This window comes from Ochotona princeps, chromosome 7 (genome assembly GCF_030435755.1).
Source record: "Ochotona princeps isolate mOchPri1 chromosome 7, mOchPri1.hap1, whole genome shotgun sequence".
Classification (NCBI taxonomy): domain Eukaryota; kingdom Metazoa; phylum Chordata; class Mammalia; order Lagomorpha; family Ochotonidae; genus Ochotona; species Ochotona princeps.
In genome coordinates this window covers 75,267,703-75,284,820 of record NC_080838.1, presented here as the reverse complement: position 1 = coordinate 75,284,820, position 17,118 = coordinate 75,267,703, and the positions used below count along the sequence as shown (strand labels likewise).

Sequence of the window (17,118 nt, the reverse complement as noted above, 5' to 3'; positions counted from 1 at the left end):
TTTGAGTGTATCCTACTTTTACGCCCTGAAAGTTGTGTGCACAGATCCCAATTTCCACACAATTTTCTTCTTTTATATTTTATTTTATCTTTATTGCAAAATCAGATACAAACAGAGAAGGAGAGACAAAGAGAAAGATCCTCCATCCGATGATTCACTCCGCAAGTGATCGCAACAGCCAGAGCTGAGCTGATCCAAAGCCAGGAGACAGGAGCTTCTTCCAGGTCTCCCACATGGGTGCAGGGTCCCAAGGCTTTAGACCATTCCCAACTGTCTTCCCAGGCCTGTAGCAGGGAGCTAGATGGGAAGTAGGGCCACTGGGACCATAACCAGCACCCATATGGGATCCTGGCACATGCTAGGCAAGGACCTCAGACGCTAGATCATTGAGCCAGGTCCTCCACACAATTATTTTTAAAATACCTTCTTAATACTACAATACCAACTTTTGATAGCTAAAATCTTGCATACCACTGAATGTTTAAAATATCAACATAGATAAGTACCAGGAATCTTACCTTTAAGTATTCAGAATTGAGTTCTGCATACATCACACAGAAAATTATTTTGAGTTTGTCAATGACAAACTCAGCTATATTAAGGTTAAAATCAGCTGTATTATGACCAGATAGTATTTAAGAAATCTCTTGGCCTACCACAATAGCACAGTATCTAAATCATCTGCTTGCATCATCTGGATGTCGATTAATGTTCAGACTGTTCCACTTCACATCCACTCTTGCGCCAATTGAGGATGATGGCCCGAACCTCGGGACCCTGCACCCACATGGGGGACCCGGAAGATGGTTCTGGCTCCTGGCTTTGGGTTGGCTTAGTTCCTATTGTGGCCACTTGAGCAGTGAATCAGCTAATGGAAGCTCTTTCTCTCTGTATGTCCTTTGCTCTGTAAAACTTCCTTTCCAATAAAAATAAATCTTAAAAAAATCTCAATTCTATACTTTCATTTTCAAATGAATTTAAGTATTATCTCCCACTGTGGTCCTTTTATATTCAATATCACATACCATAAATCCTGATATTTATGTGCTACATTAATACATAGTGGGAGTCTTAGCATGTTGAGATATCAATGGCATTTTATTCAATAAACTGGCCAAATTACCTTATATAAAAATATTAAATCAATTAGTTATGTTTGTGAATTATTATGTTCCTCCCATCACCAACAAAACCTGCTTTACGTATTGACCATAAGATCATCATTTATTTTCTGTTTTTTTCTAAGACATATTTTTTTTTCTATTTTTATTGCAAAGTCAGATATACAGAAAGGAAGAGAGAAAACAGAGAGAAAGATCTTCTGTCCAATAATTCACTGCTCAAGTGACTGCAATGGCCGGAGCTGCACCGATCCAGAGCCTGGAGCCAGGAAACTTTTCTAGATCTCCCAAATGCGTATAGAGTCCCAATGCTTCGGGCTGTCCTCAACTGCTTTCCCAGGCCATAAACAGGGAGCTGGATGGGAAGTGGGGCAGCCAGGACTATAATTGGTACCCATATGGGATCCTAGTGCATTCAAGAGCTTTGCTCCTTGGCCACCACACTGGGCCTAAATTATTATTATTATTATTATTATTTATATTCAAGTCCTTGACTCAGGCAGCCTAACCTCTGTTCCTGATGACACAGAAAAAGTAACGATCATTAATGATAACAGCATTATTCCATTTTCTCCAACTAACTTTTTAAAAGAAATTAAATAGTCTCTTTTAGAATTATAAGTATTAATCTTCAGCAGTCATAGCATAGGGTTAAAAATAAATAATCATTGAATTTTTATTAACTCTATATACTTCATTGCAAAAGAAGAAATCAGTAAGTATAACGAGCAATGTTAAAAAAAACATACTGATAAGGAACTTTTCATCTGTTCTTGTAGTCAGACTGCATCCAAACATAAACGTTATACACTATTAGGCAACTGAATGTTGTACAACTTGTATCAGAAATCCCCATGTTTGACACATATTACAGATTATTTTCCATTGCTTCAATAAAGATCCAAGTGTTTAATCAGAGAAATGAGTTTGCTAGCTAGTTTGAGTCATAATTAAAATACTTATCTCACATTGTTTTAAATGAATGTGTGGCAAAAACAGCTTTAGGGAATATTAATAATAATGTTAGCAGTAATACTTAATATCATTAAGTATTTAATGAGTCTAGTGCTACTGCAGAATCTTTCCCTTTTTTAAGTAATTAAATGTGCACATCATCTAGATGGCTTAAAACATATTCTTAATCCCTTTTACAGATAAAAGTACAATGACTTATCTTATGAAAGAGTTTGTCAATGTTGCACAACTAACACACTTAGAAATAGTATTAGAACAGAAAGATCTTCATGCCAAAGCATATACCTACCCTCCCAGCTACTCTCGATGGAGGGAATGTAATAAATATGGGAGATCTATCCAGTGTTTACTATATATCAGGCAATACTTTAGAATCTGTGCAAATAAATGCTTATTCAAGATAAACAACATTGTATAAAATGCAGCATTTGTTTGCTTGAAGATATGAAGAAATGAAAATCACAGAATATGACAGTTGTCCTAAATTTACCAGTATTTAGGTTTATAAACATCTTTATATTTTAGTCTATTGCATTAAATAGTCAAGGAATGACAGACAATTTTTTAAGATATAGAAATTGTTTACCAACAATTTATTAAGAAGACATTATGTTTGATAAATTTCAAAAACACTGATTGAAAAATAAAAGTAAATGGATTATGTCTCCCTTGTATAAACACAAAGAAAATGTATTTGACTTTTATCTTCGCTTTTAAATGAAGTGTATTTTATTTAGCAGCCTGTAGCTCTCATTGTGACTGTTCTTACAGTTAATGCTCCTATCCAAACAAAAATAGCTTCTAAGATAAAGTTTATCAAGAATTCTAGACTCAGAGGTGTTAGAATGCTATCATCTGCAAAAACACAGGGAGTAGCAACCCAGCCAATCATTGCCTCGGGACATCGCACTAAAGTCCTGATTGAATTACATTTGGATTATAACAGGTTTTTCTTAAATGAGATTTCTAAGAAGCAAATAAAACATCCTTATCCAATGGCATGTAGGCCAATATTGACAAATAAAACTTTCATTTACAAAGCCAGTATTGCATCCAGTATTTTTCCACAAAAATTTGCTAATTACACTAGTGCTTCATTTTTAAAAAGTCAAACAATAATTACATTCAGAAACACCCAAACATAAAGCAATGTGAAATGTTGATTCTAGGGGCACTAAAAATGGAATAAGAAAATTAAAAAGTCAGTTTTAAAAAGGACAGTTTGGGCCCTGCCGCGTGGCCTAGCGGCTAAAGTCCTCGCCTTGAAAGCCCCGGGATCCCATATGGGCGCCGGTTCTGATCCCGGCAGCTCCACTTCCCATCCAGCTCCCTGCTTGTGGCCTGGGAAAGCAGTTGAGGACGGCCCAATGCATTGGGACACTGCACCTGCGTGGGAGACCTGGAAGAGGTTCCAGGTTCCCAGCTTCGGATTGGCGTGCATCAGCCCGTTGCAGCTCACTTGGGGAGTGAAACATCAGGTGGAAGATCTTCCTCTCTGTCTCTCCTCATCTGTGTATATCTGGCTGTAATAAAATGAATAAATCTTTAAAAAAAAAAAAAGACAGTTTACCAATTAATTTAACGTGTTTTTTAAAACATCAATGTAAAAGGATGAGTTTGAAAGAAGGCAGAGATAACACACCTCTGATTTAGGAGTAATGTCAATTTTCAAACATGATATGTATGATCTAGGCTGAACAGGCACTTTAAAAACTATTTGCCTAAGAGAAATGCAAGCTCTGATAGGAAAATGGGTGTGTTTCCATAGGTTTTTGTTGCCATAGACAGGTAGGCTCAGGTTAGCCATGTAAATTTCAGTGAGTAAACAGGGATTGACAAGTATTTGTGACTGTCAGTTTAAAAACCTGGCAGTAAAACCTAACGTAGTGATGGTGTGCAGTCTGACATGCTTGCAAGTTTGCAACTCTTCCGTGGGTTCAAATTTCACCTTCTCCGTATTTTCTAACTCTCCAGAGGTGTTTCTGGAGCAGCGCACCTCCAGGAAAATCATGAAAGGTCAAGGATGTAAGGCGTTCAGGAGAGACAATTTCTAATTTAAGAGATTGCCCTTTACTGTTAGAGATAGCCCCAAGGTGATCCTTCAGTGTGCTGAGACTGTACAGCTGAAAAAGGTTTCCAAAGCCGGAAAGAAAATGGCGATTCCCTTAGCACCTTATTTTAATTTGCATTTCATTATCTTATATTGAAAATATTGCAAGTGATTTTTTTCATTATAACTCTACAAGCCTCTAAATGGAAAAAAAAAAAAAAAAAAAAGACCTTTGGTTGGTTTGTTTTTTCTGATGGAGTCCACAAGGTCTATTACACCGCAGAGCACCTGGGAGATTTCTAAGCTATGCTGAAATTAAAAAAAAAAAAAAAAAATAGAAACACCAGAAAGAGAATGACAGGATGGGAAGGAGATTGAAGAGAAAGAAACAGTGTTCTAGGATTACGGCCCTGGAAATGTCTCTTACGGGTATTGGCTGATCAACTGAATGTATTTCACAAATAATGTAACCAAGAAATGCTTCCCCGTATAGCTTGTGTCCTTGATCTGTATATTTGCAGATGGTACAGTTTCCACAGAGAAGGATGATGAGATGGGAACGAATATGCATCTATGTTAGACCCCCCATATTTATGTCTAACTTAAGCTTGTGTGCAACTTTGATGTTTTCACTATAAAAAATATGGAAAAAAATACGTATTTGCCCACTCCTATACCCTAATAATGTAAATTTAAGGTATCAAAAGGTACAAATTTGTGGCTAGAAACACATGTCATGAATAAATTAAAGTCATTTTCTCCTATAAAGATGTGTCCACTAACTACTTTTTTCCTCTTAAGAAGACCTTTTTTCCTCTGAATATTTAAAGCTATATAAAATATGAATTAGTAAACATTATTTATTTCTCAGCATGGTCTTAAATTATTTATATTTGTTGAATGCTGATTTTACCATGAAAAATTATAACTGGGAAAGCTGCCTTTGGATTACATGGGGAAGAAAGGGTATGAAAAAGAACAGTGGAAAGCAGTGTGGTATTCGAGCAGTCAGTCACGTGGCAGGAGCAAGTTAGCTGATATTGTTGGTAGTCCTCTGTCAAGCTTCCAGAAGCACTTGTAAAGTGACAGTCTGAAAAGGAATTATTTCATGTGACTTTCATTTAGTTTCTGAATTTGGAAATCAAAATGCAAAAATGGGGTAATGATTAGAATACAGGCTATATGTTATTTTTGCTTATGCTATTCCATCATGAAAGAGATAAGGAGTTTTTGAAACAATGATATAAACAAACAAATAAACAAATAAAAGAACCTGGATTGATGACTTAGTGGCTAAAGCCACACCTAGCAAGAATTGTGATCCCATATGGTGCCAGTTCTTATCTTAGATGCTGAACTTTCCATCCAGCTCTCTGCTTATGGCCTGGGAAAGTAGTAGAGTGTAGTCCAAAGCCTTAGGACCTTGAACCAATGCAGGAGACCATAAGAAGTTTCTGGTTCCAGGCTTTGGATCAGCTCAACTGCAGCTGATGCAGCCACTTGGGGAGTGAACCAATGGATATAAGATCTTCGTCACTCCTTCTCTCTGAACAATCAACCATAGCAATGAAAATAAATAAATCTTAAAACTAAGAATACTTTCATCAAGATCATTTTGAAAAATTTTTGACGGGTATATTTTCAGGTTTACATGTAAGGATATGTTTTAACATTTGGAGAAACATTAGCCAGTGTGAAGCAGAGAGGACACATTCCAGAAAATGTGAAAGGACAGAATGACAGCATAGGGGCTTGGAAACTGACAGACACAGGAAAACAGCAGACACAATGGTGTGGTGTTGTAGTAACCAGATACCCCAGCATCATTCACTGAGCAGCGATCTGAATTCTACTGGCAGCCAGAACTCCACCAGCAACGAGGTGGGAAGGAGATTTCACCAGGAGCTCAGGAAGTTAACACAAAGTACTCCACATTCTGCTGGTTTGTTTAATTTGATCAGGAGCAGAGACAAGAGTTGGATGGGAAGTGGAGCTGCCGGGATTAGAACCGGGGCCTATATGGGATCCTGGTGCTTGCAAGGAGAGGACTTTAGCTGCTGGGCCGTTCTCGACTGCTTTTCCAGACCACAGGCAGGAGGCTGGATTGGATGCGGCCCTGCCATAAGTGTTTTATTGTGGAAATTTCTCATAAAAAGTAGCATTTAGCCAGTTCTTACAATAAGATCATTTATGTCAATCAAATATAAGAGGAAATGAATAAGTGTGTTGTCCATCGCCAAAACTGGTTAACTGTGAGTGTGACTAAGCCTCTTCAAAGCCTGGGCAGATATCACAATATCATTTTACCCTCACATGTGGAAATCCTGAGCACGGTCATCAAGGATTGGCAGAAATACCTCGCTATTCTTAGAATGCTTTTCCAACTAAACCTGGTTACCAGATTAAACTCTTTGGAAACAGAATGGGAAAATATGAGAACAAAATCCTTCCTTGATTTGAGGGAACTTAGCCTACTTGCTTCCACAAGACATACAGCCCTTCTCATTCACTGTAAGCATACTGTTTCATTCAGTCTGCTCCTGTTCTGCAATATCCCATCATGTACTCATGTGCACGGTCAAGAGCCTTCTTTACAGATGTAGCTTCTTGCTCTTTGACAAGACAGTGATACATCCAGGGATGCTCTTTATGCCCTGCCCAGGCAAGGCATTGCTCTGGCTTCCAAATTTCCTAGTACTCCTTTTAGCCGAATAATCATTTGATTCTCATCTTCTTAACTAAAGTTTTAATTAGTGAAATCTTTCTCCAAACTCAGTATTATTTGTGATTAAGTCTTGTATGTTGTTTTCCATACATGTTCATTTTATCTAAAATGCAATTGATCAATTAGGCTTATGAATTTTAAGGTGAGTTACTACATTTCATATTAAACCCTATGCATTCTGAAGTATGTTAGTCAACCCAAAATGAGCTATTGTGTAAAGTATATAATAAAGATGCCATAATCTACTCGTATCGACGAATCAAGGATGTATTTATCACTTCACTTTTGGTTCCTGAATACAGAAAGTTTATCTATATCTTACCTTTTAAATGAGCATTCCCTGCTCTTCACTGTTTTTGCTGAACTTTATTTGATAGTAGATACCTTATTTAACTGAATAATATAATCTACCTAATTTTGTTATTTAAATTGAATTTTTTCATGACATATAGCCAGATCTACTTACAAAGATAACTTACTAAGAAAACTCAATTTACTTAGTTTTCATTGGTCTAAAATTAGCATCCTGCTTTAAACTACTTTGTATACTTATAAATCATTCAAAATTATTTTGCCTTTTCCAGCAAGAAAACAAACTGGAGAATGGGATGAATTGAAGGAACTGAATAAGACATGTTCTGATTCCTAATTCAAGATACATTCATGGAGACAGGAGTTTAGTTCAGCAGTTGGAATCCCGCCACATCTCATGTCAGAGAGACTAGGATCAAACACAAGCTCTGCTTGTCATGCCTGCTTCCTACGAAAGCATATTCAGGCTGTTGATTATGGTCCATGCGAAAAAAACGGAATCCTCCTGTCAGCAGTTTGGCCCAGCAACTGACGTTATGAGCATTCTTTGGAGCCTGCCTATGGCCTGGGAAAGCAGTAGAGGACATCCCAAAGCCTTGGGACCCTGAACTCATGTGGGAGACTCAGGAAAAGCTGCTGGCTCCTGGTTTTAGATTAACTCAGCTCCTGCCATTGTGACCAGGGGGAGTGAACCAGTGGACAGAAGATGTTTGCCTCTCCTTCCAAGTCTACTTTTCCAATTATGAAAGTAAGGAAGGAAGTAAATAAGTAAGTAAGTAAATAAATAAATAAATACATTTTTAAAAACAACAACATACAGAGCCCAAGAAGCTAGGTCATCAAATATTGATTCATCAAGTATGTTAGAGCGACCTGGATCACATGTGAAGTAGCCAAGCCTCAAATGATCCCTCACATGAGATGACGGAACCACAGTTGACAACTTAATCTGCTGTGTCACAGTGCAGGCCCCTTAAGTGCTAATTCACATGTGATGAGGTATTTGTAAAACACGATTGAAATATTTTACTGGAACAAGCATAAAACCAATCCTCCAAGTTGCTGTGCTAATTTACATTTTTTCCTGCTATTGCATTATATAAAAGGTGTGATACTTACACAACTTTTAGTAGATAAGTAATGAATGCTTGTAGGGAACGATTACTCCCACTTGAAAGATTGTTTTCTGAATTGAATCGCACAGTACGAATTGGATTTGAACATACTGTGAGTAGAAGACACTGCAGGCAGAGGAGTCCAATTTGTATCAAACTCAAAGAATGGATGTTGGAAAACAGATTGTACGGTTGGGGGCTGGGAAGAGTATGCAAGCTGGAACACAGAGGAGGAAAGCAGTCCTGAGACTGTGCATTGGGGATGGCAATTTTACAGCCCGTGGTGCCCCATCCTGTGCCAGAGAGTTTGGGTTTGACCCAACCACTCAAGGTTTCCACTTTCTGCTAGCATATACTCTGGAAAGCAACAGGTGGTGCTTCAATCCATCTCTGCCAACCAGAGGGCAAACCCAGAGCAACAGTCAGGCGTCTTGTTTCCAATGGCCTAGTCCCAGCTATTCTAGCCATTTGAGAAGTGAATTAGTACATAGGTATTATCGTCTTAGCTTTCTTTACCTTTATTTCACATAAAGTACGGCAAATAAAATAGCAAAACATTTTGTAAAGAACATGGATTGAATTATTTAGCAGGTATTTAATAGACTGAAGATCAAAAACTTTTGGAAAATTTCTTTTCCTAAATTCTGTTATCTAAAACACAACACTACACACAAATAACATTGTAACAAACTCAAATTTGCTATCTCAAATTGTTCTTCATATCTAAGACAGATTAGATCTGCACTTGCCTCTTGCAGATATCTCTGCCTACAGTAGTAGAATAAATTCTGCAGTCAACACTGTAACAGTTAATACAAAAGATGCTTAAGCAGTGTTTGTAGTTCTCAACTATACTTAACACCGCCAATCATCCTTCTCATTCAAATTATACTGCTTAAGCTTGTATGATGTGACATTGCTCCAATTTCTTCTTTTCCCAGGCATACTCTTCTTATTTTCCTCTTTATTTTTTATCAATTAAATTTTAAGAAGATCCATTTGATATTTTGAAGTTTCATAGCCATCATGGTTGTATATTTTCTTTTTTTTTTTTCAGCACTTCAATCTTTATAAGCATTATCTTTTTGCACTCAGTGCTTACAAAAGCCATCAGTTAAACCCTGGGATTATCAGTCAAGGCAGCACCCCGACAACATGCTGCTACGCTCCTTCCCTTTTCTTTTGGCCACCAACCAATAGTTCTTATTGTTTTACCACATAGCAACTGATGATACGATCATATTCTCTGTTTCTGTTCGTGCAATTCCTTACCCAGAAAATGGAAAAAAAAACATTATTTCTGAGTGAAAATCTTTCTGATTCCATAGAATGGGTTATCTCCATACTGCTTTGTTACAATTTAAATTTATAAATAGCTTTGTATTTAACTTTCTTCTATGCTTGATTTTGGCCAAAAAAAAATTGTAAAAGCAATGAGAATAGGCACTACCTTTTTTTTTAGTTATGTTACTCCAAACATATAAGAACATTAGGAAAATATAACAGTATATTAGTACATAATTGCAATATTCTAAAACACCAGTGGAGAGATCTGGGAAATCAATGAAACGTATATACGGACTGTTTTGTTGATAATGCCATCTTATAAAAATACATTTGCTTATTTAGACATAATAAATCGAGTACTACTAGGAAAAAGTGATACCATGTTGGTATCTAAGCCAAAATATCTCTTACATAATGACATATATATTCTCACAAATTATTTCCATGCATTCAACATACTTATTTGAAAGGGCAAGAGCAAGAGAGGGAGCGTCCCATATACAGATTCACATCTCCCACAGAAGTACGAGAGACCCAAGTGCTCAAAACATTGACTTCCATTTGCACTGGAGCATTAGAAACAAACTGAATTGAAAGCAGAGCAGCGTGGTCACAAACCCAGGTGGTACCATGTCAAATAACTGATGTTAATTGGTAGATCAAAAGTTCAGGTGCCATGATGAGAGATTTAAATGGAAAATAGAGCCTTGGTTTAAATGAACACAAATAATAGTCTGTAACTGTGGGTTTTAAAATTGTATTTAGTTTTATTTGAACAAGAGAAGGTTCCCAGTTCTGTTATTACCCTGGCAGTACTTGAGCAAAAAGTTATAATCAAGAACCATCCCAGGCAATGGAGTGTAAAAGCAAAGCATCCCAAACATTAGCTTGAAAGCTGTTATAAATATTAGTCCCTACATTGCTCAATAAAATATTTTAAAATTTTTAGTTGAAAGGCAAGTTTACAGAGAAAGGAGACACACACAAACATGCACAGATAGTGAGAATGAAAGAAAGAGGCAGATTGTATCTTCCTTCCATCTGTTAATCTCTCTCTCTCTCTCTCTCTCTCTCTCTCTCTCTCTCTCTCTCTCTCTTTCAAATGGCCACAACATCTGGAGCTGGGCTAGTCTAAAACCAGGATCCTGGTTCTTCTCTGAGGTCCCCCATGTGGATGCAGAGACCCAAGAATTTGGACTACTCTCCATTGTTTTCTCATGTACAGTAACAGTAAGAAGTATCTGAATGAGAGCAGCTGAGTCTTGAACACATGTCCATAGGGGACACTGGAACTGCAGGTGGAGGCTTAATGCACTATGCTAACAGCACTGGCCCAATTTACATTGCTTTTGAAAATGTTATATGTGCTTTTCTGTAGTATATCTATTTTATTTCTTCCACTGCACTGATACGCAATGGTTAAATCTTCATTTATATTACATGAAATGTGTAACAGACACATTTCCTGTATCATGTGTTCATGTATTATGGATAACACAGGGATGGCCCCCACATGTATGTGAAGCAAACTTCATAGTCTCAAGTCCTAAATTTGGGCTTTTGATCCATCTTGTATGGAATTATTAATGTAATCAGAGTTAGGAATCTAATTTCAGTTTATATATGTGCACCCAGTTTTGCTAGCACTGTTTAATAAGCAGAATGTATCTGCAATCTTGTCAAACATCAGTTCAGTGTGAAATGTGGTACACTAAGCTATGTGACAGTGTTTATATCGGCACCAAGTTGTTCTTATTACTGTAGTCTTAAAGTATGCTCTGAAGTCAGGTATTATGAGGCCTCCAGATTAATTTTTATTTTCTCAGAATGACTTCAGGTATCGTGGTTCTTTTATGACTACATGTGAACTCTAGAATTGCTAATTCCTATTTCTGCTAAATGATTGATATTTTATGGAAATTTATTGAATTCGTAGATTGCTTTAGGCAACATAGACACTTTGTTGGTGTTTATCAGAAATGCAAAACTCAGAGTCTGGTCAAACTTTGATTATGCTATTAAAAATATTATAAACTCCAAGCCACAGGTGCAGGTTGGAGGACGCAGCACAGGCCCTTCCCGGATGCTGGGTTCATAGTTCTTCCAATGTGACACCTGCCATTCACCTCAGTGTCTTCCACTGCTCATTTTAACCCATGATTCCATTACCCTTCTGCTGATGCTCATCGCCTCTCTCCCAACACCACTAGAGGTGCCAGTCCAACTGATACACGCTGAGGCAGGTAGCTGAGCTAGAGCCAGGAGCCGGAAGCCACAGCTGCTCACTCTATGCAACCTTATGCACCTGCCTGTCAGCCAATTAAGCCCTTGCCCCAGGGCACAGAGCACATAACCATCACCATGTACCCTTTCTTCTTCCTATCTCATACAACACGCTGGCAATCATGAGGGGCAGGCTCGCACTTTCTCTTGCTCTCACTCATTCCCTCACACTCTCTCCTCCATCTAACTACGGTTGTGATGCTGGGCACAATGAATGGGGATTCCTTACGGTTTCTTTAAATCAGTGACTCAAAGTGTGTCTAGTGAGGCAGATGCTGAGCAGCTAGTGCAAAGAAGAAATGAGAGAATGCTGTATTTCCATGGAATGTAGTACAATCTAATCTGAAGCATTTGGATCAATGTCTTTTGAAATTGTATTTCCTTGTAATGGACCCTCAGCTGTGTACACTTTATTTAAATTTTGTAAATAATGTAATAAAATAGTAGAATCATTTGCATGGGACATTAGTCATCACCTTTGCAATGATATATAATAAAGCAGTTTGTTATTTTCAAAAAAAATATTATAAACTAATAGTTTTAATGAACCATGACTACTTTTCCAAGTTTTTTTGGATATTAATGAAATTGGCATTTTTAGTTTTATTATTGCTTTAACACTTGCTATACTCCTGCTGAAATATGGTCTTTTTACTTTTTCATTCTCAAATCCTTATTTAGCAGAACATTGAGCTTTATATTATTACATTAATAAAAATACGTTGTATTTTTCAAAAGGGAAAGAAAGAAGCAATAGAGAGAAAATGCTGGAGCAAGAACAGGAAACACCATTATATTCTTATAATTGTATCTATGAATAGCAGTAAATCTGATCAGAAAACTTAATTGCAAGCTTTACTATCTATGTAGCATTTTACCAGATATTTATAGTTTATAAAAACCATGCACCAAGTATGAGTCTTGGGGATCAACATTTCAATAACTTTTCTAAGCTTTAATGTGTATGAATGAGCCATGAAAAATCGAAACCAAATATGCATAACTCCAGAGTATATGGTATTTTGATTATATTGCTTTACAGCACAGTAAATCTCCAGAGTATTTTTTAATAGTCTGAATATATTCAATACATTTAACGTGACTTCATTCCACATGCACTAATTTGTTTTACAAAGACAACCCCATAAACAACATCAGTATTTTCTGTGTACACGTATTTGAAGCACTAGGAAGGAACCTCGAAGCAAAAACTTTAAATGTATCCAGAAGATTTTTCCTCCCATCTCATCACTAGGAAATATTTTAGAGAGTTATAAAATAAAAACAAGATTTAAAAAAATCTGAATCTACTGACAAGTTTTAGAAATCTGAACACATCAAATTGTACCTCATCTACTCTTGACCAGACTGAGCTGTGAGTTATAAAAAGAGTCCAGAGTTAATCCCCTGGTTAGCCTGCTGAATTTCTGCAAAATTGCCACTTGACATGCAAATACCAGGACTCTCTCAGCTTACATGTGAAATTCATAACAACAATCTTTATCTCTAAACAAGATGGCTTTCCAAATTATTTGGCAATATTAATTAGCACCAACAAATGAAAAAAATCCCTGTCTTACCACCAAGTAAAATCTGAAAAGCAGACACTTTAAATGTGTGAGAGAGATAATTGAGATTAATTTCTGATTGCTTAACTTTCCTTTCCAATCACGGCCTTGTTTGCCCTGATTTAATTGCACTTCTATACATCCCGACTTTTGATAATTAGTTATATAAGTAACTTACCTGTCTTATTTATATCTATTTTAAAAAATGTTCCAAAATTTTACCAATATTCTTAATAAAAACAAAGTATACCATCAATATAGTTGATACTTCAATATCTCTTTTACATGCTACATTTTCACCATTTATTTGTTGTCCCAGTGAGCTATAGGAGTGTGAATGCTTTAAGTTGCATGCTTATGATTTTGGATCATGTAAGAGCTATCATTCAGCTTTGTGAATTTTAAAATTCTAATATTGGTTAAACTGTTCAAGCATCAGACCACGCGTGGTGTAATAGGCACTAAATACGAGCTATCTATGATGCTTTGTAATTTAAAGAAATTTCTAGTTTCATCTACTTTATACTTACTTTACGTCATTGATTTGATTTAATTTTCGAAACAATAGCACACAGCTTATTAAACATTACTGGATCGCAAAATAAATGAAGAAATATGTCATTTCATTAAATTTAAACATGTTTCTTATGGATGTGTTTGGAAACTGGTAAAAACTGGAAATATTTGGAAACTTATTCATGCATTTCATGCATATGTATCTAAATTATACACATTGGTCATGGTTTGCTTTTCTAACCAATGAATTTGTTTCTTATTTTCCCTTAATCAAACATATATAAAGCTGAATACACGTTTGTAGCAGATTCAACATAGCATACTTCTCAGCAACTTGAGGACTGCTGTTATAACAAACTTTTTATAAAAAAGTGAAACAGTCATTTTTAAATCAACTAAACCAGGTCAAAACCACATGTTAAATTTGTCCGATTGTATCATATGTAGTAAGAATTACTATTATCAATATTTATGGCTAATGATTTCTATTTAATATAAGCCTATTAAGCTCTTTGATAATTTGCCTATATATCAAATATTGAAGAGAAATACTTAATTTATTTTTTACGTAGGATGGAAAAGTGAGCACTTAAAATTTTGCTTAAGGGCAACGGAAAAAGTCAACACCCAAACCACACTATTTTATGAATATCCCGGTTCTTAGTCTAAATACTGAATTATTTCTCCTGAAGTAATGTATAAGGCATCTACACTGTAAATCATAAAATTAACGCTAATAGGAATATATTCTGACAGTCCTTCAACACTTAGTCAAATGGAAGTTATCCTTACAACACACAAGAGGAATTTAACAAATAAATGATACTCACCTTATCCACAATGCATATCTGTGTTCTTGTCTGAGCATCAAGTATTTCTATTTCGAAGTGAGTACTTTTTGAATGTTTGACCGCACGAGTTGACCTCAGAGGGCCTGCCGACAGTATGAGTTGAGACAAGGAGTGAAAATCTCTCTCCTCACTCTTCAGGATGGACCGTGTAACTCCTTGGAAAAACAGTTGCCTCTTGCGTTCTGAAGCAAGGGATCTGTTCATTTTGAACACTGTGCGAATGAGCAGGGGCTACACTGGCAAGTGTGTTCCATCGTCACCAGTTAAATACTGCCTGTGGAGCCCACAGAGGTCAAGTGGCATGCCGTTCTCAGAGTTCAGTTTTATTTTTGCAGGCTCACACACAATGATGGATCTTATTTCTATATATAAAACTTTATCATGGATTTCTGATATTTAGACGATTTACACTCATTTAAACTATTTGCTGCATTCTCCCTTTATCTCTGCTTCTGCTTGTTAATATAAACATTCCTGACATTCCAAAGCTATGAAAGGGCAAACGAGTGCTTTTATTATCTCTGAATTCTGGATATGCTGTTCTTCCCACAGAGATACTACAATACATTTGTACCTAGACACATTTAACATTAGCATATTGTTACCTAATAATTAATAATAAGAAGAAAAAGACCTAGCAGGTGACACATGTTAAATGTTCTCTAGGATCTCCATTTCAGTATATGATTAAACGAGAGCATGCAATGCTGAATTCAATATGAGTGCAGGTTTGTGTCCTAGCTGCTGTACTTCCGACCAATTCTCTGCTAATGACCTGGGAACAGAGAGTGGAGCAGGACGCACGTCACAGGGCCCCTACTGTCCATGGGGGAAACCTGGAAGAAGCACTTGTCTCCAGGCATCGACCTGTCCCAATTCTGCCACTGCAGCCATCTGGGTGTGAACCTATGCTTAGGATATCTCTGTCTCTATCTTTGTTAAACTTTCTCTCTTGCTTTGACTTTCAAATAAATAGACTAATGTTTAAAAAAGGAAAAATAATCTCTCAAGTATTAATTGCTTATGCATATTTACGCATGTATTTATCTGTGTATGTATATTTATTTAAAGAATCCTAAAACAAGAAATATTTTATCACTATTAATTCAACATTCAAGATATTTTAATAATTAGACAAGACGAAACAGTAAATTCTTCACCTCTTACAGGAAATAAAAACTGGGCAAACTTTGAGGGTATAACATGCAGAAATCAGTTTGAAACTGCAAAAACATGATTTAAAGATTATTTAATATTTTAGTGTATTACGTATTTTAGAAAAATAGTTGAATTGACACCTAAAATGAGTGTTAAAGGTTGTTTTCCTTTCACACTAAGTTATTAAAATACAAATAATCTCAGGAGGGAGAATAAGGTGATCAATAACAGAGAAAATGAACTTTTCAAAGAAATTTCAAAGACTTTTTTATACTCATGATTAAGAAATAGTTGGAAAAATAGCAAAATATTTTGCCACTGATTTAAAATGAAATTAAAGGAAAATGCTGTAGTTACTGGGTTTCATAAAAACCCGAAAAGAAAATTGATGACAATTTTACAAAGGAACACCTACGTTGTCTTTAAGAAGCTACTGTTTATAATAATAAAGAAATAAATTAATTTTTATAAATTTTATAAAGAAATCTAAAATGTGTTATTTTCTTCACCTTTTGCACTGGAGATTGATTTGCACGTTGTTCAGTTGTCATTTTCGTATTGTGAACTTTCATTATACTCCATTATTAGTATTCCCAAACTAAAATGTAGAGATATGTGTGTGTGTGTATGTGTGTGTGTGTGTATGTTTTTATGAGGTGCGAGTATTTGAGTGTGCATGTCTGTTGTGAAATCCTGGCACCAAGCTGTTCAGAGCTCTCAGTATGGAATCATTTTTAATTCCCATTCTTCCTCATCCCACTCCCAATCCATCACAATTCCAGAAGACAATCTGCTCACAACTACTTCCCAAACATTGGTCCTGATTTTATAACCTTTTCAAATGTTCATCTCCCTGGCCCAGCATTAACTTACCTATACTCTTTTAATGGCGAATAGCATGATCTGTATTCATTTTTAATTTATTCATTAATTACATTGTATTATGTGACACGGTTTCATAGGTACTGGGATTCTCCCCACCCCTCCCCAAACCCTCCCACCATGGTGGATTCCTCTACCTTGTTGCATAACCACAGTTCAAGTTCAGTTGAGATTCTTTCATTGCAAGCATATACCAAACCTAGAGTCCAGCATCTTATTGTCCAGTCAAGTTCAACGGCTTCTTAGGTAGATCTGTATTCAAATTGAATTGAATT

At 36.2% G+C, this 17,118-nt stretch overlaps 1 protein-coding gene across 1 annotated transcript in view; it reads right to left on the bottom strand.

Annotated features, from left to right (window-relative positions):
* The window catches only part of TECRL (trans-2,3-enoyl-CoA reductase like), a 68,464-nt gene extending 51,952 nt beyond the window's left edge, over positions 1-16,512 (bottom strand). Inside the window, exons 1-2 of the mRNA XM_012928623.2 lie at positions 16,471-16,512; positions 14,783-15,034 (exon numbers count right to left, since the gene is read on the bottom strand). Coding sequence (XP_012784077.2) covers positions 14,783-15,034; positions 16,471-16,512 — 294 coding nt within the window. The remainder of the gene's footprint in view (positions 1-14,782; positions 15,035-16,470) is intronic.
* Between the last annotated feature and the right edge of the window lie 606 nt (positions 16,513-17,118).